At 43.3% G+C, this 21,500-nt stretch overlaps 3 protein-coding genes across 3 annotated transcripts; 1 reads left to right on the forward strand and 2 right to left on the reverse strand.

Moving 5' to 3' along the window:
* Positions 1-2,522: 2,522 nt before the first annotated feature.
* On the reverse strand, positions 2,523-3,700 carry LOC127302911 (senescence-specific cysteine protease SAG39). The gene is made up of 2 exons (XM_051333673.1): positions 3,229-3,700; positions 2,523-3,139 (listed from the first exon to the last, which is right to left on the reverse strand). Exons 1-2 carry the CDS (start codon positions 3,659-3,661, stop codon positions 2,553-2,555), a joined length of 1,020 nt encoding a protein of 339 aa, XP_051189633.1. The 5' UTR covers positions 3,662-3,700; the 3' UTR covers positions 2,523-2,552.
* A 1,453-nt stretch (positions 3,701-5,153) lies between these two features.
* LOC127302995 (senescence-specific cysteine protease SAG39) lies at positions 5,154-6,378 on the forward strand. The gene is made up of 2 exons (XM_051333769.1): positions 5,154-5,627; positions 5,726-6,378. Exons 1-2 carry the CDS (start codon positions 5,195-5,197, stop codon positions 6,310-6,312), a joined length of 1,020 nt encoding a protein of 339 aa, XP_051189729.1. The 5' UTR covers positions 5,154-5,194; the 3' UTR covers positions 6,313-6,378.
* A 3,328-nt stretch (positions 6,379-9,706) lies between these two features.
* LOC127303073 (uncharacterized) lies at positions 9,707-10,537 on the reverse strand. The gene has a single exon (XM_051333871.2). It carries the CDS (start codon positions 10,481-10,483, stop codon positions 9,707-9,709), a length of 777 nt encoding a protein of 258 aa, XP_051189831.1. The 5' UTR covers positions 10,484-10,537.
* Positions 10,538-21,500: the final 10,963 nt, after the last annotated feature.

A 21,500-nucleotide genomic window follows, 5' to 3' on the forward strand; every position in this document is an offset into this window, starting at 1 on the left:
CCTCTGACCTGACGGCAACCCGCGTCTTCGAGGGGTTTCAAACTAGAGGGAGGGGAAAGCTGAGGAAAAACTAACGAGCTGGGGAAAACTGAGTACAACTAACGAAGCAGGGGCACGAAAATAGAAATCCCTAAAGTTAAATGGTCTTTCCTTCAACAGACACTCAGGATGAAAGGCTTTTCGCATGAGTGGCGAGCTCTAATTAATGATTTCATCTATGGAGGTAGTGTTGCAATCCGGGTTAATGATGACACCGGACACTACTTCCAAACACGAAAAGGGTTACGCCAAGGGGATCCGCTATCTCCGATGTTGTTTAACATCGTAGCGGATATGTTGGCGGTACTTATAGAGAGAGCCAAGTCTGATGGTCAGATTGAAGGTGTGATTCCACATCTGGTTGATGGTGGCTTATCTATCCTTCAATACGCTGATGACACAATTCTTTTTATGGATCACGATCTTGAAAGAGCTCGAAATCTGAAATTAATTTTAGCAGCTTTTGAGCAATTATCAGGATTGAAAATTAACTTCCATAAAAGTGAATTGTTCTGCTTCGGTGATGCCCAAGACGATGTAGCTCTGTATACAGAGTTATTTGGTTGTGGGCAAGGCCAATTTCCGATTCGTTATTTGGGTATTCCGATTCACTATCGGAGACTGACAATTGCGGAATGGAAATTAGTGGAAGAAAGATTACAAAAATGCCTCAGTAGTTGGAAAGGTAAATTGTTATCCCTGGGTGGAAGATTGGTACTCATTAATTCGGTACTAACTAATATGGTATTGTATATGTTATCATTCTTCATCCTACCGAAAGGAATTCTGCATAAACTCAATTATTATCGATCCAGATTCTTTTGGCAAGGGGACAACGAGAAAAAGAAATATCGACTGGTTAAATGGAGTATAGTTTGTAGTCCCAAAGATCAAGGAGGGCTTGGAGTTCATGACCTGGAGGTCAAGAATTCAGCTCTCCTGGGTAAATGACTTTTTAAGCTACTTACCGAGGATGAGATTTGGCAAACTATACTTCGGAGAAAGTACATCGGCTCGAAGACATTATCTCAAGTGGTTTGGAAACCTGGGGATTCACACTTCTGGGCTGGTCTTATGGCGACAAAAAATGTCTTTTTTCGACATGGGACTTTCTCTATTAAGAATGGAGCACAGATACGGTTCTGGGAGGATGCTTGGCTCGACAATGCACCCCTAAGTGAACTGTAATGGCTACTTCACCCCCGAATGTGACGTTCAGACGGGTTTTACTAGGACAAAGGCTTGTGGCATGGAACAATCTAATTCAGCGGCTTGGAGATATTCAGTTATCGCCAGAGCCAGATGAATTTCGATGGAATCTCCATGTAGATGGTACTTTTTCTGTAAAATCTTTATACAATGCGATCCTGCTTTCTGATTTACCAGTTGATAATAATAAAAAAATTTGGAAGATGAAGATACCACTAAAAATTAAAATTTTTGGATGGTACCTTCGTCGCGGGGTTATACTCACCAAAGACAATCTTGTTAAGCGGAATTGGCACGGAAGTACACGATGTGTCTTTTGTCATCATGATGAAACCATCAAACATTTATTCTTCCAGTGCCAGTTTGCGAGATCTATATGGTCAGTCATCCAAGTAGCGTCTACCTTGTATCCGCGACTAGTGTCGCTAATGTCTTTGGCAATTGGCTTCATGGTATTAACTCAAGGTTTAAAATGCTTCTTAGGATGGGGGCGCTAGCAGTTATCTGGGCGCTCTGGCTATGTAGAAATGATAAGATCTTTAATGACAAAAATTGCGCTTTGTTGCAGGTCATCTACAGATGCACAAGTATTCTCCGTTCGTGGTTACCTCTTCAGCGTGTGGAGAACCGAGACCTATTTATGGAGGTCTGTACACGGTTGGAGAATACGGCGAGGGATACTTTTTCCCTACATGGGTGGCAGCATAGTCTACGGATAGTAGCTCCACCTACATCTTAGGCGTCATATGATTCATCGTTCCGATATGTATTTCGCCTTTTTATGTTTTTGTAACTTTGGACTCTTGAGACAACAAACGGCTGTGTGCATCCTGGTTATGCAGAGGCTGGATGTAATTGCTTCTTGAAGTAATAAAGCATCCTTTATCGAAAAAAATGTCCTGCTCCACCCTTTTCCCATTCACAAGAGAATAACTTTAGTCAATTAATCGTGTTCTTTGAATTCTCTACAAATGCTGCTTCTGATAACATAAGTTATTTCTGAAGTTCCTTAGATATTGCGACGCACTCGAGGTTATAGTATTTTTCTGTCAATTTACATCCAACAATTCCATTTTTAGAACATATTAGCTACCACAAATATAACCAGCATCCATTCAACTTCAACATATTTGCATAATTGCCGTGCCTCATTGAGTTGTATAAAAACAAGTAGATCCATATAAAGTATTTGCATAACACAATTTACAAGCATATACATATGAACATATATATTACACTAGAAGAAGAGACATGTATTTATTCAGTATTGTGTATGTGTGAATATATGGCATTTTATGATGTAACTAAGCTGTGGGATAGGAGGGCTCCATGGCAAGGCCGCACATGCCCTTCTTGTCACTAATGTCCTTTTCCATTCTTAAAAATCCATTTTCACCCCACGTTGTGCCCCAAGAGTTCTTCAGCAACCAATACTTTGTACCATCACTGGTTGTCCCATAACCAATGGCTGCAATTCCATGGTCCAAATCAGTACCACATGTACCGGTCATCACGCCACCGGAATAGAATTGGAATGTCATATCGCCTCCATCCACGGCAACTGACACGGGTTGGCTTGCCACTGCCTTCATGAGGGCACCCTCATCATTGGTAGGCACATCCTCATAGCTCTTAATTGTTGCAGCACTGCTAGATCCACTCTTACACTTGCCGTCGGCCGCGGAATATGGATAGCTGGACTCCTTAGTGAGGCCTCCATTCTTGATAATGAACTTGAATGCGTCGTCCATGAGACCGCCCTCACAGCCCTGGTCCTCACCGTGGACATCACAATCCACCAATTCTTGTTCCGAGAGCGAGATAAGATTACCGGTACTTATCTTGACAATGCCCTCTGTTGCAGCAACAGCAGAAAAGGCCCAGCAACAACCTGCAAATTATATTATGTGGTGATATACGCAATCATATACATTCTGACGTAAAACATCCACATGTCTGTAGTTAACTAAATGTACTTACCACACTGGCCCTGATCCTTGACCGGAGTGACCGCACCCTTTGTCCTCCAGTCCACCGTTGCGGGGAGTGCATCAAGGCTCATATTCTCGTACCTGAATCTTGTAGCAACCTTCATCTTGTTTGGAATGAACCCCTTGTTAGTCTTGGTTGCTCTGAACTCATCATTGCTGATGTCCGCAAACTGATTGATGCTAAGCCAGAACTTGCGCCCCCCAGCGTTGAATGACTGAATGAATTGAGCATTTGTCTTGAATATCTCGAACCTCTGCGCCTTCTCAGCAGCGTCCTTGTAGACGCGTCCATACTTCGCCATCCAATCCTCGTGCTTCGCCACCATGAACAAGTCATCGTTCAGCTCTCGAGCTGCAAGAACAGAACTGCAGAAGCAGAGGCAGCCGAGGATGGCAAGGAGCGAAGCCCTGGGGATGCCCATGTTTGATCAGGCCCTCTTCTGTATTGCTTGCCACTGGTTGTAGTGTGTACCTCGTACTATGTTTTGGTCCGTATTGTTCAATGGAACTAGGTGATATATATAGTACTCACTGGTACTTGTATATTTATTTAAGTTGAGACAGAGGCATAGATACGGTGCATTCGCCAAAAAAAAGACATAGGTACGGGGCGTGCACGAAGTGGGACTATGTGGAGTAGCCGTGAAGGAGTATTTCATCTTCTGCGTAGAACACAATTGATTGTTGTGCATGCGACGTACAGACACAGTTGCTGTAACTGTGAGAACAAGTCCTGTATATGCAGGAGTTCATATCTTCAGTATCTCCTTCAGATGGAAAGGGGAATTCTCTGTCTGTTTAAATTGTTCTAGAGGGAAGCCAGCCAAAATATTAGTTTGTCATCGGTACTTTTCTGCAATAGATGCAATAATTCGTTTGACCGAGTCATATAACTCTGCCATTGATTCCTTTTAGACTGTAAGCACTCCGATTAGGCTGATATTTTGTATTGTAATGCTTGGGGGTTTGGGAAGAGAAATTGATTACCTAATATGTCTCCTAAAGAATAGATGACCATTTCCTGTTAATTTTATGTTTGTATGTAAACTGCATATCCATTTTACTTTCCCGGTCATCCAAGCGAAGCAAGCACCGGTGGCCAGCAGTTCAAGATTGCTGAATGAAGATGAAGCCAGTGGTCAACTTGCTTACTCCATACCAAGTCAATTAGATGACACTTGTTGCTATAGTTCTGGTGACTAGAAATGGATGGATGGGCCTGAGTCCATCACAAAGTCAAAGTAATGTGAGCCGGCCGGTCTATTGGTGCATGCTGACTGCTTGGAGAATTACATAAAAAATGGGCCTGAGTTTGGAGAATGCATGTCTTTTACCGTGCATTTTATTTCCACTAAACGCAGCACACGTTTAGAGACTTTGTGTTCGCCATTCTTGTATCGCCGTTCCAGCTGTTGGCATTCAGTCACAGCTGTTTCTTGTGTGTGATCCTGATGCTCATACAGGAGCAACGCCCGTACAGTACATACAACTAAAGTCCCGTATTTGGAAACACTCTAAAATGCAGCTTTTTTAGCAACTTGTGTTGGTATCTAACATTTGAGTCTAGCTTAATTCCTTTCTGTATCGATTATACTAGAGGGGTCAACTTTCTGTGCAAATAAACTTTAAACAACTTTATGAAGGAGATGCTGAAGGTGTCTGAACTCCTGCATAAACAGGGGTTGTTCTCACAGTTACAGTAACCGTACGTCTCGTGCACTATTTTTATTCTACGCAGGAGATGCAGTACTCCTTCACCGCTACGCAGGAGCTAGCCCTTTCCACACAGTACAATTCGTGCACGCACCGTACCTACGTATCAATCTCCTACTTAAATAAATAGAAGTACCTGTGATTGAGTACTATATATACCACCTAGTTCCATTGAACAATGCAAACCAAAACATACACACAACTACCAGTGGCAAGCAACTCCGAAGAGAGCCTGATCAAACATGGCCATCACCAGGGCTTCACTCCTTGCCATCCTTTCCTGCCTCTGCATCTTCAGTTCTGTCCTTGCAGCTCGCGAGCTGAATGACGACTTGTCCATGGTGGCGAGGCACCAGGATTGGATGACAAAGTATGGTCGCGTCTACAAGGACGCTGCTGAGAAGGCGCAGAGGTTTGAGATATTCAAGACTAATGCTCGATTCATCGACTCGTTCAACGCTGGGGGGCGCAAGTTCTCGCTCAGCATCAACCAGTTTGCGGACATCAGCAACGATGAGTTCAGGGCAACCAAGACTAACAAGGGGTTCATTCCGAACAAGGTGAAGGTTGCTACAGGATTCAGGTATGAGAATATCAGTCTTGATGCACTCCCGGCAACGGTGGACTGGAGGACAAAGGGTGCAGTCACTCCCGTCAAGGACCAAGGCCAGTGTGGTAAGTGCATTTGTGCTACAAGTGAATTACATACATATGCATATTTTATATTAGACTCGTGTGTATGATTGCATATATCACAATAAAATCATTTGCAGGTTGTTGTTGGGCTTTTTCTGCCGTTGCTGCAACAGAGGGCATTGTCAAGATAAGTACCGGTAATCTTATCTCGCTCTCGGAGCAAGAATTGGTGGATTGCGATGTCCATGGTGAGGACCAGGGCTGTGAGGGCGGTCTCATGGACGACGCATTCAAGTTCATCATCAAGAATGGAGGCCTCACTAAGGAGTCCAGCTATCCATATTCCGCAGCCGATGGCAAGTGCAAGAGTGGATCTAGCAGTGCTGCAACAATTAAGAGTTACGAGGATGTGCCTACCAATGATGAGAGTGCCCTCATGAAGGCAGTGGCAAGCCAACCCGTGTCAGTTGCAGTGGACGGAGGAGATATGACGTTCCAATTCTATTCCGGTGGTGTAATGACCGGTTCATGTGGTACTGATTTGGATCATGGGATAGCAGCCATCGGTTATGGAACAACCAGTGATGGTACAAAGTATTGGTTGCTGAAGAATTCTTGGGGCACAACATGGGGCGAGAATGGGTTTTTAAGGATGGAAAAGGACATTACCGACAAGAAGGGCATGTGTGGCCTTGCCATGGAACCCTCCTACCCCACGGCTTAGTTAACCACATATTCACATACACAAGATTAAATAAATAATGTCTCTTTTTCTAGTGTTGTATATATATGTCCATCCGTATATGCTTGTAAATTGTGTTATGCAAATACATTATATGCATCTACATCTTTGTATGTAACTCATGAATTATGACTACTATATATGCAACTATGTTGAATATGATAAGATTGTTTGGGGAACATATGGTGGTTATTTCTGCTATTTCTAGGAAGTTCCACAAAAAAATGGTGTCGTAGGATGCACATTTCAAAAATAAATGTTGTTACCTGGAGTGCCTTCTAGTATGCATAAGGAACTTCAAAAATAACTCAGTGTTATAAAAAAAATGAATTAGTGCTAGGAGGAACTAGATACTAAATGATATAGTAGAAGCGGGACCTCAGCATGAGAATTCCAGAAATTCGTTCCTGACAGGATTCGAACTCTGGTCGTTAGGGTGCGCCACTGCGACCCTAACCACTGGGCTATGCCCACGTCCTCAATAACTCAGTGTTATCGCCACTGTGATCCTAACCACTGGGCTATGCCCACGTCCTCAATAACTCAGTGTTATAGAAGCAGTATTTCGAAGCTAGCATGTTAATTGGCATATTGCATCCCGATTGAAAGGTAAATATAAACGAAATTTGTCCCGCTGTTTAAATGAACCACGAATGAAGCTAGCCTGCGGACATGGTGTTTCTGCACCCGGGTGCATATGCACCCTTTATTTGAAATCCATATTAAACATATTTACAAATGTTATAAAAATACAAATAAAAATGTCTCGTGTATATCTTGACATGTTACATGCTCACAAAGTTGTTTCAGCAAAAACCGATATGTTTTGTTCCCTGAGCAAAAAGACAAAATTTTTGTGCTAAAATAGTCTATTTCTCGAGGCATTGTTTGTCTTTTTTACACAGGATACAAAAATTGTTGGTTTTATGTGAAACTTTACGTGCACACATAGAACATGTCTCTCTACATGCTAAAAAAAATCTAAATTTTTACGTTTTTGAAATATGTTTTATACATACAAGGTGCATATGCACCCGAGATCAGTTTGGGTTTTCCGCTAGCCTAAATATTACTTTGTGTTACAAAATCAGAATGATAAGTAAATTTTCCGTGGCAGTGGTGCATTATATATATAGGCCACCGGATTGGTTTTTGAGCTCTATGTACTACTGAAGGAACACCGGAGAAATGTGTTGCACCATGAGGGCACAAGTACATAAAACCAGTGGAAGACGAGGTACATTTAGCTAGCAGACCAATTCTTTGATGAGATGGAGAACTTTTCCGAATTTTCTTTGATTTAATTTCATGATGAAATAAAATGTTGGAAGTATTGTAGGATTGTCTCATACTTCCGCATGGCAGTGGATCATTAGCTTTCCTAAATCAGCGATACTGTTGGTACCTGTATTTTTTCTCTCCTGGCGATGTAGTTTCTCTAACATCTGTTCAGTTCCTTTTTTAGTACTCCCTCAGATTCATAATAAATTTTGTGATTTTAACCACCACATTATGAATTGGAGGGAGTATCAAAATAAAAATTTGAAATAGTCTGGGATGCAGTCGAGGGCCTCCAACTCCTAGCTAGCCAGCGGGCAAAAGCACTGGCTAGTCACGATTCCACTTAATTAAGGCTGTACAGTAACTCCCATTTCCCAAGAGCAGTGTGTTTTTCCCAGATCCGTACATGTAGTATTCCCTCCTTCCTACCAATTAACAATTCACGAGACATGTTATTAAGTTATCACCATTCACAAGCTTCAGTGCAGAATAACCTAGGCCTCTTTGGATGGAGTATTGGACACAAGAAATTGTAGGGCCTTTGGACTAAATCCCAAATTCTTAGAGCAATTTCAATAGTATTATAGCTAACCGGCTGGCTATAAAAAAATGTGATGTCATTTGTGGTCAGCATATGCTATTGTACATATTAGTAGCTAATATGTACACTAGCTGGCTATAAGAATGAAGTACTTTACTAGCATATGGCCCACATTTCACTCTCATAAAATGCCTAGGAGCGTGCAAGAGCTGGCTATTGCGTAAGAGCTCACCTCCATTCTCTTCTCTTTTCTCTCCTCCAACTCATCTAAAATATATTATTTAAAATTTTATAGTCAGCTGATTGGACTCTATTGTACTTGCTCTTATGGACCGGATTCTTATGCCTCACTTTTATAAAATATAAACACTTTCACGGAAATAAGTCAAAATTCGATCGTCCTATCTTACACAAAATTTGAAGCTAATGAAAAAAAGAACAGTTTTGGCTTGAAGATCCAAAACATGAATAAGTCATCGTGAGAATATTATTATTCTTTCAAACTACTCCTAATATGCCACTAGGTAAAAATGTTGTTTGACCATTAGATAACGTTAACATGCAATCTAAGCATATTGTTATTCAGGATGAAAAATAAGTACATCTAAAGAATTTTAGGAACTTCACATGGTAGTTTAGTTCGAATGGTATGTGACTTGATCGAATCCATGCATGTTTGCTTTTCTGTGATATTCCTATACACCAACGTCTATTATTGGAGATTAATACCCCTAGTCAATCTTTCAATTGTACACAACTACTTAAGAACTCAGTTTACACACTTCTGAATTTTATGCTTACATTTTCAGAGTAAATTGGAGGAACGATACGATTATTGAAATAAATTATCTCTCATGGGCTATGAATGGGAAATCTAATCAATAGCTTAAACAAAATATTAAAGTTCCTTAGATTACTTACTCAAATACTGGTTGTGTAAATTAAACAACAAATCACTAACCTAGCTATATTGTAAATTCAGTGAGATGCTTGACATGGTAAAAATCACTTTTGCTAATTTTCATATGCCTGAGATGAGGTTGTATGTTGATCGAAAGGATTATGAAAGTGCTCGCTCAAAAAAAAGAGGATCAAGAAAGTTAATAAATTTAAGAAAAATCCAATGAACAGGCAAATGAACAACTCTTCTCTTCAGTTTTTTTTCCTCGATTAATCGAAGATATATATAGCCAGAATTTTGATCGTACAGAAAGATGAAGAATAATGTGACATATATGTGTCATCAATTATCATGCATCCATCGGTGGATGCAAAAGGCTGAACTGAAACCAATCCTTAGGTCTCGGAAGCCGTAAATCTTCCCAATGCCACCACATTATCCCCCAAAAGCCAAACCCAACTAGGGAAATGCAAGAGAAGAATGAGAAAAATCAAATATACCTACAGGGGTAGATTCACTAATTAATTAGTACGAAACAGATTCAGAAACCCTAGTAAGGCTATCTACCTTTGCTTGCTTGCAAGTTGCAACACACATGCATGCCGTTGCCGGCCGTGGGCACGCATGCTGATGAGAGCTCTGGTATATGTGAATCACTTCAAGAAGATATCGAACAAGGGCTCAGGTTCGTTCCACAGCAGCGCCGCCTCGTAGTCCTCCTCCCCATCGGAGGCGAGGTACTCCCATCCCGTCGCCGCAGCCTCAGATGCCTCCGCAGGCACACTATCCTGCGCGGGCACCGCAGAAGGAGCAGCCACTGCCGGAGGGGCAGTGCTGATCATCCCATATGGTGGCGCTACCGTGGTGGTCACCGTGGACGCCGTGGCAGTGCTTGCGTAGTACAGAGGCGGTGACGACGTGGGCAACGGGCGCATCGGCAGGAAGTACTGGCGGTGGTGGTGGAAGGCCATCGGGGCACCGGAGTGCTGCGGCGGGCGCGGCAGGAGCGGCCGGAGCGGCGGGGGCGCGGAGGAGGAGCTCGAGGAAGAAGCGGAGGAGGAGCCCGACGGGCGGGAGTGGTCGGACCCCGGGGGCATGGGCGGTGGCGCGGTGAGGTTGAGGTGGGCGCGCGGGCCGTAGAGGAGCAGCGCGGCGCGGTCGTAGGCGCGCGCGGCGTCCTCGGCGGTGGCGAAGGTGCCGAGCCACTTGCGGGAGCGCTTGCGGGGCTCCCGGATCTCCGCCACCCACTTGCCCCAGCTCCGCTGCCGCACGCCGCGGTACCTGAACTTGGCGTTCTCCGGCCCGCCCTTCCCCTTCCGGCCGCTGTTGATGGTGCTCCCGGCGTCGCTGCTGCTTGCAGTTGCGCCCGCCTCGGTGGTGGTGGTGGTGGTGGTGGTAATAAGAGGTGCTGGGTTGGGTTTGGTTTCCATGGGGTGTTGGTATAAGAGGGAGCGTGGCGTGTGTTGGGGAACGGAGAGGGATGGGGAAGAGAGAGGAAGGGCTAGCTGTGGCTGCGTTGGGGAGAGCGAGGTGGGGATGGTGGCCGAGGAGGATGTGCTTGGCGGAGAGGGGCGGTGGTCAAATATAAAGGGAGAAAGAGTGAACAGTGGAGTACAGCGAGCAGGGACTGCTGCAGGAGTGAGTCACTGAGAAGGGAACGGATCGACATGCATGCGGCCGGTGCAGTGAACGGTCAAGCTCTGGTGCAGCCATGAATTGACGCTATAGAGAGGGTATCGCATCGCTGGGTTTAATTGTTCGTCGCGTGCATGCATGGGGTGGTTTGTCTTCTGTGTTGACGTGCCTGCGTTTCTGCAGGTTCTAACCATCGATCACATCACTCGCCTAAAAATAGGTATACATTTTTCAACCAGCTCTATCGGTGAACATGGATATAGATAGGGCACGAAGATTTGATGCACATGAGTACCAGTAATCTTATTATTTAAAAAATAAAAAATATATTAAGTTTTTAAAATTTTAAAATAAATCATGATATAGCTAGCAATGTTTCGTACAGTCGTGCAAATTTTCAACAACTAAAAGTACGGTGTATTTTGGGCTACACAAAAATAATAAAATTATAGATCTGAGCATATGAATTTCAAATCTCTAAAAAAAGATAGAGACTTTGTCATTTTTGTGCAAGTCAGAATACAAAACATTTGAAGTTGAGATTTTGGATGTTAGGAGATATATCATTATCTACTTTCAGAATTTTGTTTCATAATTTTTTGAAACCTATAATTTTTTTTCTAATATGGCGAGAGCACTCATGCTCGGGAGCCAAAATGACTTTTCGTATAGATAGTTATTTTCGTATACTTATACACAAAATGGACGTAGTTTGATTTTCCTTTTTACATGAGCCTGGGATGGTGTCAACACCCGGATTTTTAAGTCCAGATGCCTATTATGCCATACATCGCAATCTCAGGAATATTGTTGTTGCGAGACATAACAGTCGAATATCATAAGTCATCATTCATTATATACCATAGTTGTCTTACAGATAGAGATCACATGATCCAAGGTTACACAAATAGTTGATCTAACGATCAACGAACATATTACATAGCGGAAGCGTAACGGAAGTGGACTATCTAATCCACATGCCAACGTCTGACGTCAGAAGATTCCCTAGTTGTCGTAGACGTCTTGTTGTCCGTCCTCCTGGTACTGCTGCTCTTCTTCATAGTCTGGCCATTTGAATAGCCAGGGACACAGCCGTGAGTACTTTGAAGTACTCGCATACTAATACTAGTGTAAGTACTATCAATTCTAATAAGGGGTTGCTAAGCTCTAGTTTATTTTGCATAAAGCCAATTTTAGTTCACAAGTATTTGATAAAAGACTCTTCATGTGCTAACTCGCTCAAGTGGGAACATTAGTGTCATTCCCACAACTTAGTTGTGATTCAAGTCAAGTCAACATTCACTTCATCAATATTTTCCAGAAATATCTGACACCGGTAACAGTATGGCCTTTCCAACCGTCTGTAACCGTGGACACGGCTATTCGAATAGATTTACACTCTGCAGAGGTTGCACACTTGTGTCACAACATTTGATTACATCCATGAGGGGATAGCCCTGAATCATCGTAACTTAGTACGCGGATCATCAACCATAACCTTTCACTTACATACCCTAGTATAGGTACCTCTCCCCATGAGCTTGGCCTCCCAGTGAAGACCAACTGTCAACTTGGGAACTGCACAGGGCTTGGCCGTACATTCACCTCATTTCACATCATTTCACATTCTACGGAGGCAGCCTCGGCATAACCCCTATGATGCTTGTTCAGAGGGAACCCATACTAAGATGCATAAACTTCCAGTTAAGCCCTACCCATAATCAGGTATTGTGGGGGTACTCAAAAATTGGAAAGGTATCGCATCCAAACCAATATCAGTTTTACTCAAAATCCACCATATCATTCAAGTCATATTCACCTTCAAAGATCTTTCAATAGAAAGACTCATCATTCCAAAGTTTTCAAATTCATTTCAAATCACAAGTTCCCATCTAGAGTAGTCAATTTTAGTTGTTAGCACTAGCTCTAATCGTGAGGGGTGCTATCTTGCTTGACCATCTTTGAGGCTAACTTTGCTACTCTTATATCTCTCTAAACTTAGACCAAAGTTAACTATAAAAGTAACTTCTTAATAAACAAAGTAAAAATTTGTAAGGTAAAAACTTGGGATGGGATCATTGTAAGTAAGGTAAGATTAATGGTGCCTTGCCCCAAAAGGGCTTTGCACTTGCAAGAATATTAGCTTGCAACAATATAACTTGCATTAGTCTAGCTTGCCTTGATTGGTGAGGTGATCAAAGTTCTCTTCTTCTTCCTTTTGGTAGAATACCTCCTCTTCTTGATAGTCTCCGGTACTAGCGTCTATACACGAATACGAGGATACAATCACCAAACAATACTTAAGTAGTCTTAATTTTCCTTAAGGGCTCACTCAAGATGATCTAGCATCACCACTTATCATTTATCCCAAAAAAATTATGCTAGGGTTCTCTTATTTAGTGTTAGGCAGATAATTTTCTTCTTATTGAAAATTGGATTAGGGTTTCCATTTAGTTCCTTTGGAGAAATAATTTCTTCTAATTGAATCTTGTTAAGATTTAATCTTCTCAAATAACAAGGTATGATCACATGTTGACCAAGGTCAACACTTCACACTTATCATGTGAGAAACATGATTTAAATGAGGTTCCATACCTCATATAATTTAAATCCTATTTGATTTAATATCCTCAAGTGAACCAACATGGGACCATGCAATAAGGGTCATCACATTACTCCATAATACTTGGGAAGTTGATTTAAATGAGGTGTTACACCTCATAGATTTAAATTCCTAAATTTGCAAATAATTGAAATGGGCTAGTATTGACTACATAGTAAATTTTTGATTCTAGCCCATGATCATATGAAGCAACTATAGTATTTTATTACATAGTAAATTAGACAACATCAAATGTGATTTATGAGAGTTGGAATCACTTCAAAATAGTTTATGGTTGATTTTAGATATTTATTTGAAGTTTGAAAAGTTACTGATTTGTCATTTTTATTGCAGAGGATCTAGAATGGATTTTTAACTGAAACCAGTGGGGTTAGTTAGATCATTTCATAAGCATTCTAGAACATTTTGAATCACTAAATTTGGATTTTTATATTTGACAATATCTAAATTCTAGCAATGTACTAGTATTGAATTCAGCTAAATCGAATAATTTGAAATTTGAATTAAACGGGCTAGGCGGGAAAAACTAATGAGCTGGCCCAGTAACGCTCTGGCGCACAGCGGTGCACGATCGTCGTCTTCTCCGGCGAGAAGCCGTGGCTCTGGCGGAGAGCCTAGGGGGTGGGGGAGCTAACCAGGGTCCGGCGAGCGGCGGCGTTGGTGCAGGGTGACGTTGCGGACGACGGCGAGGCGGCTGGTACAGACGGCGACTCCGATGGTGGCCAAAATCGACGGCGTCTTCTGCAGCTCCGCCGCGGACTCGAGCTGACGATTGGGGGTCTACCGGCGATAATGTGGAGAGGTAGTGGGCGGAGGAGGATCAGAGAGAGGAGGGGAGTCGAGTGGTGTGAGCAATGGGGGAGGAGGAGCTCTCCTTTTATAGGAGCGCGAGGTGGCCGAGGGTGCGGAGCAGGTCGACGGTGGCGATGGCGTTCCAGGGCGCGAAAGGGCAAGGCGACGTGCGCATCAGCTTCCTGGTCTCCAGGCGGTTCTGGGGAGCATGCTGGCGAGGACAGGGGTCGTCGGGTTAGTGCTGGCGGGTGCGATGCCGTGGCGGAAGGGCGGCGATGATGTCGTCGGTGACAGGACGCGCGCGGGCAGGGGAGCTTGTCTGACGGGCGGTTGTCCTCCAGTGGAGCTCGCTGGAGAAGGGAGATGGCGAGAGGGGGCCAGGGTCGACGGCGCACGTCGTCGCTCTGTGGCGTCCAGGGCGTGCCGATGCGCACCCTGGCGCGTCCTGGACGTCGTGGGCGCGTCCCGTTCCCGGCGGTGCCGTGTCGTTCTCCGACCAGGGCTGGGGTAGGCATGCTCAATAGGGCTAGGGGATGCTGGGAGACAAGGTCAGCTGAGCTAGAGAGGGGAGGAGCTAGGGTTGGCTGGGTGTGTGCCATTGTGGCCGGCATGGGCATGGCCATGCCATGTTTGGCCTCCATCTAGGGTTACTATGCATGGTTTAGGTTGAGAGGGGGGTAGGGGACATGTGTGAAGCAAGGGAGACAAGAATTAGGCCAACACTATTGAGAATAGTGTTTTGAGGATTTGGGGTAGATTTGAATCACATGTGTTTGTCAAATTTTGTTTTATGCAAATGTATTTGGAAAATTTGAATGAGCTGAAATGGACTTGCTTCAGATGATCAACAACACACATTGGTGGTGGTGGTATTTCAAAAATAAAAGAAATGCAAAATTTGCAAAGTGGGGTAATGTTGAAGTTGTTAAAAAGTCCCAACTTTGCTTGAACATAGTTTTTGATCCAAGATGAATTTGATATGGTGGTCTTTACAAAAGTTGTTCACCTTTATGTGTACTTGGATGAGGTGCAAAGAATTGGAATTGTTTGGTTTGAAAATCTCCAAATCCAGGGGCTCAAAGTGGTGATCAGATTAAAAATGGCAGATTTGACCATTAGTGCATGTGAGCACAATTTGATTTCAAATTTGATTTGATTTGAGTTTCTTTCATTCCAAAAGTGGTTATAAGTGTTTAGTAACATAATATAACTAATGGTGCAAGCCAAAAAGGTCTAGGTTAAAGATTTGCAAAATGTTCATAAGCACATGTGTGTGTTGAATTGCAATTTTTCTTTTTTTCCATTTTTGTTCACTTGACCCAATTGGGCATGTGTTAGGATCTATTTAGGGTTAGATTGAGTTTGATAAGAGTTTCAAACCATTTGGGTAAGATATGAAGGCATAGGGCAAGATTTGCTATTATGGCTAAGTGCCACATATACCTCTATGCATGTGTTTATTTTATTTTTGTTTCTCACTTGGATTAGTTGGTAAGTACTAGGTTAGGTTTGTTGAGGTATTTCAAATCATCTACATAAGGTAGCCATGGAAAAATTTATTATTTGCCAATATAGCCATAGGCTTGCATAGGCCTTTTTCTTATTTAATATCATCTCTTTTTATTTTGTTTTTAATGGATGGTGATAAGAGGGGTGAGGTTTAGGGTTTGGTGGGGTTTACAATGGTTCACCACCATTTAGAAAAGTAAGAATGGTAGGGGTCAAGATTTACATATTAGGGTTATATGCCCACATATGTCTTTTTATTTTATTTTAGTTTCTTCATATTTGATTCACTTTGGTTCTTGAGATGGTTAGGGTTTTAGGGTTTTGGAAATATGTTCAAGGTAACAAACCAACAATCATGGAAATCACACAAGTATTAGGTATGAGCACTATGCATAGCTCACATGTAAGAAAGTTTTTCTTGGTTCTCATTTTTGGAAAAAGGAAATTCATTTTCTCTTTGTTTTAAAATTTGGGATGTTACAAACCCTTCCCCCTTAAACAAATCTCGTCCCGAGATTTTAAGAAAAGTTAGGTTCCTAAGAGATATTGGGCAATTGAATTAACAGGAAAACATACTTGGCAGGGCCTGAGGTGCGTCCTGGGCTTTAGTGGCATTCATGTGGTAGAGACGGCCGTTGTTGTTGTTCTGGTTCCTTCTTGCTGCAAAGCGGCGCTGTTGCTGAGCAGGTGCAGCGGTATTGGCGGCAATCTTGGCTAACCTTTTGGGGCACTCATTGGAGTAGTGTCCCACAATTCCACATTCGTAACAAGTTATGGTCGACTTGTCCTTGGGGGTGATGGGGATGGCATTGCTTCGAGTCCTTGGGCCAGTGTTGTTGTTGTTCCCATTGTTGTTGTTGCTGTTGGGGTGGTTGTTGTTGTTGTGATTGTTGTTGTGGTTGCCTCCGGGCTTCGGGGGTCCTCCATGGTTGTTGGAGTAGTTTGGGCGGTAATTCTGAGCAGGTGGCCTGTTGTTTCTTGGGGTGAACCCTCCAGTTGAGTTGTTGCGGTATTTCTGGGCATTGCTGGACCCATTCTGGTTCATCATCCGGCGTTTGCGGTTCTCATTGGCTTGGTGAAGCTTCCCTTCCATCTGGATGGCGGAGTCCACCAGGGCTTCTAGGTCAGCAAAGGGAATGTTGACCAGTACGGTCTGCATTTCGTCGTGTAGTCCATTCAGAAATCTTTCCTTCCGCTTCTCGTTGGTGTCGGTTTCGTCCGGGGCGTACCTTGACAGAGTGAGGAATCTGTCGCGGTATTCTACCACGGACATCCTTCCTTGTTTGAGTTCGCGGAACTCGTCTCTCATCTTCTTAATCAGTCCTTGGGGCACATGGTATTTGCTAAACTTGGTCTTGAAGTCTTCCCAGGTCATCATCTGTCCCGCATTCATTACGCGGGCGCTGGTCCACCATGCTCTTGCGGGTCCTGATAGTTAGTGGGTGGCGAACAGTACTTTCTATGCGGCTTCAATCCCCGCAACTTCCAGGTTGTTCTCCATTGTCTGGAGCCAGTCATCTGCGTCTAGTGGCTCTTCGGTCTTGCTGAAAATAGGGGGGTTGGTGTTCTGAAAGTTCTTCAGCTTTGACCCAGGGTGGTCGTGGTTTCCATGGCCTTGGTTGTTCTGAGCGATCTGTTGCAGTGCGGCAATGTTGGCTTGGCGTTCAGCTCTCTCGGCTTCTCGGTCTGCCATCATCATCTCTAGCATCTGCATCATGGCATCTTGGTTGGTGCTGCGGGTTGGTGGGGCCATCTGAATATCGAGATAGATGATAAGATAAGAGGGAAATTTCTATGGTTTGTTTGATTTAAAGTTCAAAAAGTTTGAAACTTGATAACTTGAGTAGTGTTGAGGGGGTAAAACCAACAACACTTTTGTATTCATACCACACATCACACATTACAAAGCTAACACATCGTTGGTTTGAAGAACCATTCATTCGCTCTACGATACGAGGGGATCCTGATACAAACTCACACCTACGAAAGTGTTTTAGTAATACTACTCTTCAGGGTGGATTCTTCGTCTTCACGGGTAATGTGCTTGGCGAAAGGCGAGGGTGTTGTCCAACTCCTTGCGGGTCTTGTACAGCATGAAGTCCAGATGTGCTACATAGTGGTTCATCTCCGTGTGCGGGGGCATGGTCATCGGTCTTCCCATGGGGTCATGTCTTGGGTAATAAACAAAGCGAGTGTTTTTGATCTTGTTCTCACTTTGTCCACACAGACGGGTAATTGCTTCTTGCATAGCTCTGACTAGTCCTTCCTTCCAAGTGTTTCCCGTTACAGAAAACCATATGGTTTCCCATATTGGGGCTCCAAGCTTTCTTCGCAGATCTGCAGTAACTTCCCACCGAGGTGGTCCTCCCCACTGATTATTGAGGGGTATTCCGAAGAACTCGGGATACGGGCGTCCTAGATATTCAACTAGCTGCTTCAAATCCTTCTCGAACATCAGGTTTCCTCCGTGGCTAAGCTGATAGGACTTGCAGGTGTACTCCATCTGTGAGCAATTAGGATGAGTAAGTTAAAGAAGTGGTCAAGTGTGTAAAGTTTTATGTAGTTCTACAAGGAAAAAGTAGAGCATGAATTTCTCATTTTGAAAAAGATCTCAAGGATAAGAGTGAGAATAAGTTTTCATAAATATTCACTTCATTGGTTTTCAAAACTAAGTTTTTTAGACGTCCATTCTAACTAGGGTCTCCTAAGGTCAAACAATGGCTCTGATACCAACTTGTCAACACCCAGATTTTAAGTCCAGATGCCTATTATGCCATACATCGCAATCCCAGGAATATTGTTGTTGCGAGACATAACAGTCGAATATCATAAGTCATCATTCATTACATACCATAGTCGTCTTACAGATAGAGATCACATGATCCAAGGTTACACAAATAGTTGATCTAACGATCAACGAACATATTACATAGCGGAAGCGTAACGGAAGTGGACTATCTAATCCACAGGCCAACGTCTGACGTCAGAAGATTCCCTAGTTGTCGTAGACGTCTTGTTGTCCGTCCTCCTGCTACTGCTGCTCTTCTTCATAGTCTGGCCATTTGAATAGCCAAGGACACAGCCGTGAGTACTTTGAAGTACTCGCATACTAATACTAGTATAAGTACTATCACTTCTAATAAAGGGGGTGCTAAGCTCTAGTTTATTTTGCATAAAGCCAATTTTAGTTCACAAGTATTTAATAAAAGACTCTTCATGTGCTAACTAGCTCAAGCGGGAACATTAGTGTCATTCCCACAACTTAGTTGTGATTCAAGTCAAGTCACCATTCACTTGATCAACATTTTCCTGAAATATCTGACACCGGTAACAGTATGGCCTTTCCAACCGTCCGTAACCGTGGACACGGCTATTCAAATAGATTTACACTCTGCAGAGGTTGCACACTTATGCCACAACATTTGATTACATCCGTCAGGGATAGCCCTGAATCATCGTAACTCAGTACGCGGATCATCAACCATAACCTTTCACTTACATACCCTAGTATAGGTACCTCTCCCCATGAGCTTGGCCTCCCAGTAAAGACCAACTGTCAACCTGGGAACTGCACAGGGCTTGGCCGTACATTCACCTCATTTCACATCATTTCACATTCTACGGAGGCAGCCTCGGCATAACCCCTATGATGCTTGTTCAGAGGGAACCCATACTAAGATGCATAAACTTTCAGTTAAGCCCTACCCATAATCAGGTATTGTGGGGGTACTCAAAAATTGGAAAGGTATCGCATCCAAACCAATATCAGTTTTACTCAAAATCCACCATATCATTCAAGTCATATTCACCTTCAAAGATCTTTCAATAGAAAGACTCATCATTCCAAAGTTTTCAAATTCATTTCAAATCACAAGTTCCCATCTAGAGTAGTCAATTTTAGTTGTTAGCACTAGCTCTAATCCTGAGGGGTGCTATCTTGCTTGGCCATCTTTGAGGCTAACTTTGCTACTCTTGTATCTCTCTAAACTTAGACCAAAGTTAACTATAAAAGTAACTTCTTAATAAACCAAGTAAAAATTTGTAAGGTAAAAACTTGGGATGGGATCATTGTAAGTAAGGTAAGATTAATGGTGCCTTGCCTCAAAAGGGCTTTGCACCTGCAAGAATATTAGCTTGCAACAATATAACTTGCATTAGTCTAGCTTGCCTTGATTGGTGAGGTGATCAAAGTTCTCTTCTTCTTCCTCTTGGTAGAATACCTCCTCTTCTTGATAGTCACCGATACTAGCGTCTATACACGAATACGAGGATACAATCACCAAACAATACTTAAGTAGTCTTAATTTTCCTTAAGGGCTCACTCAAGATGATCTAGCATCACCACTTATCATTTATCCCAAAAAAATTATGCTAGGGTTCTCTTATTTAGTGTTAGGCAGATAATTTTCTTCTTATTGAAAATTGGATTAGCTAGGGTTTGCATTTAGTTCCTTTGGAGAAATAATTTCCTCTCATTGAATATTGTTAAGATTTAATCTTATCAAATAACAAGGTATGATCACATGTTGACCAAGGTCAACACTTCACACTTATCATTTGAGAAACATGATTTAAATGAGGTTCCATACCTCATATAAATTAAATCCTATTTGATTTAATATCCTCAAGTGAACCAACATGGGACCATGCAATAAGGTTCATCACATTACTTCATAATACTTGAAAAGTTGATTTAAATGAGGTGCTACACCTCATAGATTTAAATTCCTAAATTTGCAAATAATTGAAATGGGCTAGTATTGACTACATAGCCAATTTTTGATTCTAGCACATGATCATATGAAGCAACTATAGTATTTTATTAAATAGTAAATTAGACAACATCAAATTTTATTTATGAGAGTTCGAATCACTTCAAAATAGTTTATGGTTGATTTTAGATATTTATTTGAAGTTTGAAAAGTTACTGATTTGTCATTTTTATTGCAGAGGATCTAGAATGAATTTTTAATTGAAACCAGTGGGGTTAGTTAGATCATTTCATAAGAATTGTAGAACATTTTGAATCACTAAATTTGGTTTTGTATATTTGAAAATATCTAAATTCTAGCAATGTACCAGTATTGAATTCAGCTAAATCGAATAATTCGAAATTTGAATTAAACGGGCTAGGCGGGAAAAACTAATGGGCTGGCCCAGTAACGCTCTGGCGCGCAGCGGGCCATCTGACTGGTGGGGCCTAAGCGTCAGTGGGGTTTTAACCCTGAAACGGTATGGGATGATGCGGGCCGTTGGATTAGAACGCGATCGTGCGGTGCACGATCGTCGTCTTCTCCGGCGAGAAGCCGTGGCTCTGGCGGCGAGCCTAGGGCGTTGGGGAGCTAACCAGGGTCCGGCGAGCGGCGGCGTTGGTGCAGGGTGACGTTGCGAACGACGGCGAGGCGGCTGGTACAGACGGCGACTCCGATGGTGGCCGAAATCGACGGCGTCTTCTGCAGCTGCGCCGCGGACTCGAGATGGCGATTGGGGGTCTACTGGCGATAATGTGGAGAGGTAGTGGGCGGAGGAGGATCAGAGAGAGGAGGGGAGTCGAGTGGTGTGAGCAATGGGGGAGGAGGAGCTCTCCTTTTATAGGAGCGCGAGGTGGCCGATGGTGCGGAGCAGGTCGACGGTGGTGATGGCGTTCCAGTGTGCGAAAGGGCAAGGCGACGTGCGCATCAGCTTCCTGGTCTCCAGGCGGTTCTGGGGAGCATGCTGGCGAGGACAGGGGTGGACGGGTTAGTGTTGGCGGGTGCGATGCCGTGGCGGAAGGGCGGCGATGATGTCGTAAGCGACAGCACGCGCGCGGGCAGGGGAGCTTGTCTGACGGGCGGCTGTCGTCCAGTAGAGCTCGCTGGAGAAGGGAGAGGGCGAGAGGGGGCCAGGGT

This window comes from Lolium perenne, chromosome 1, assembly GCF_019359855.2.
Source record: "Lolium perenne isolate Kyuss_39 chromosome 1, Kyuss_2.0, whole genome shotgun sequence".
Lineage (NCBI taxonomy): Eukaryota > Viridiplantae > Streptophyta > Magnoliopsida > Poales > Poaceae > Lolium > Lolium perenne.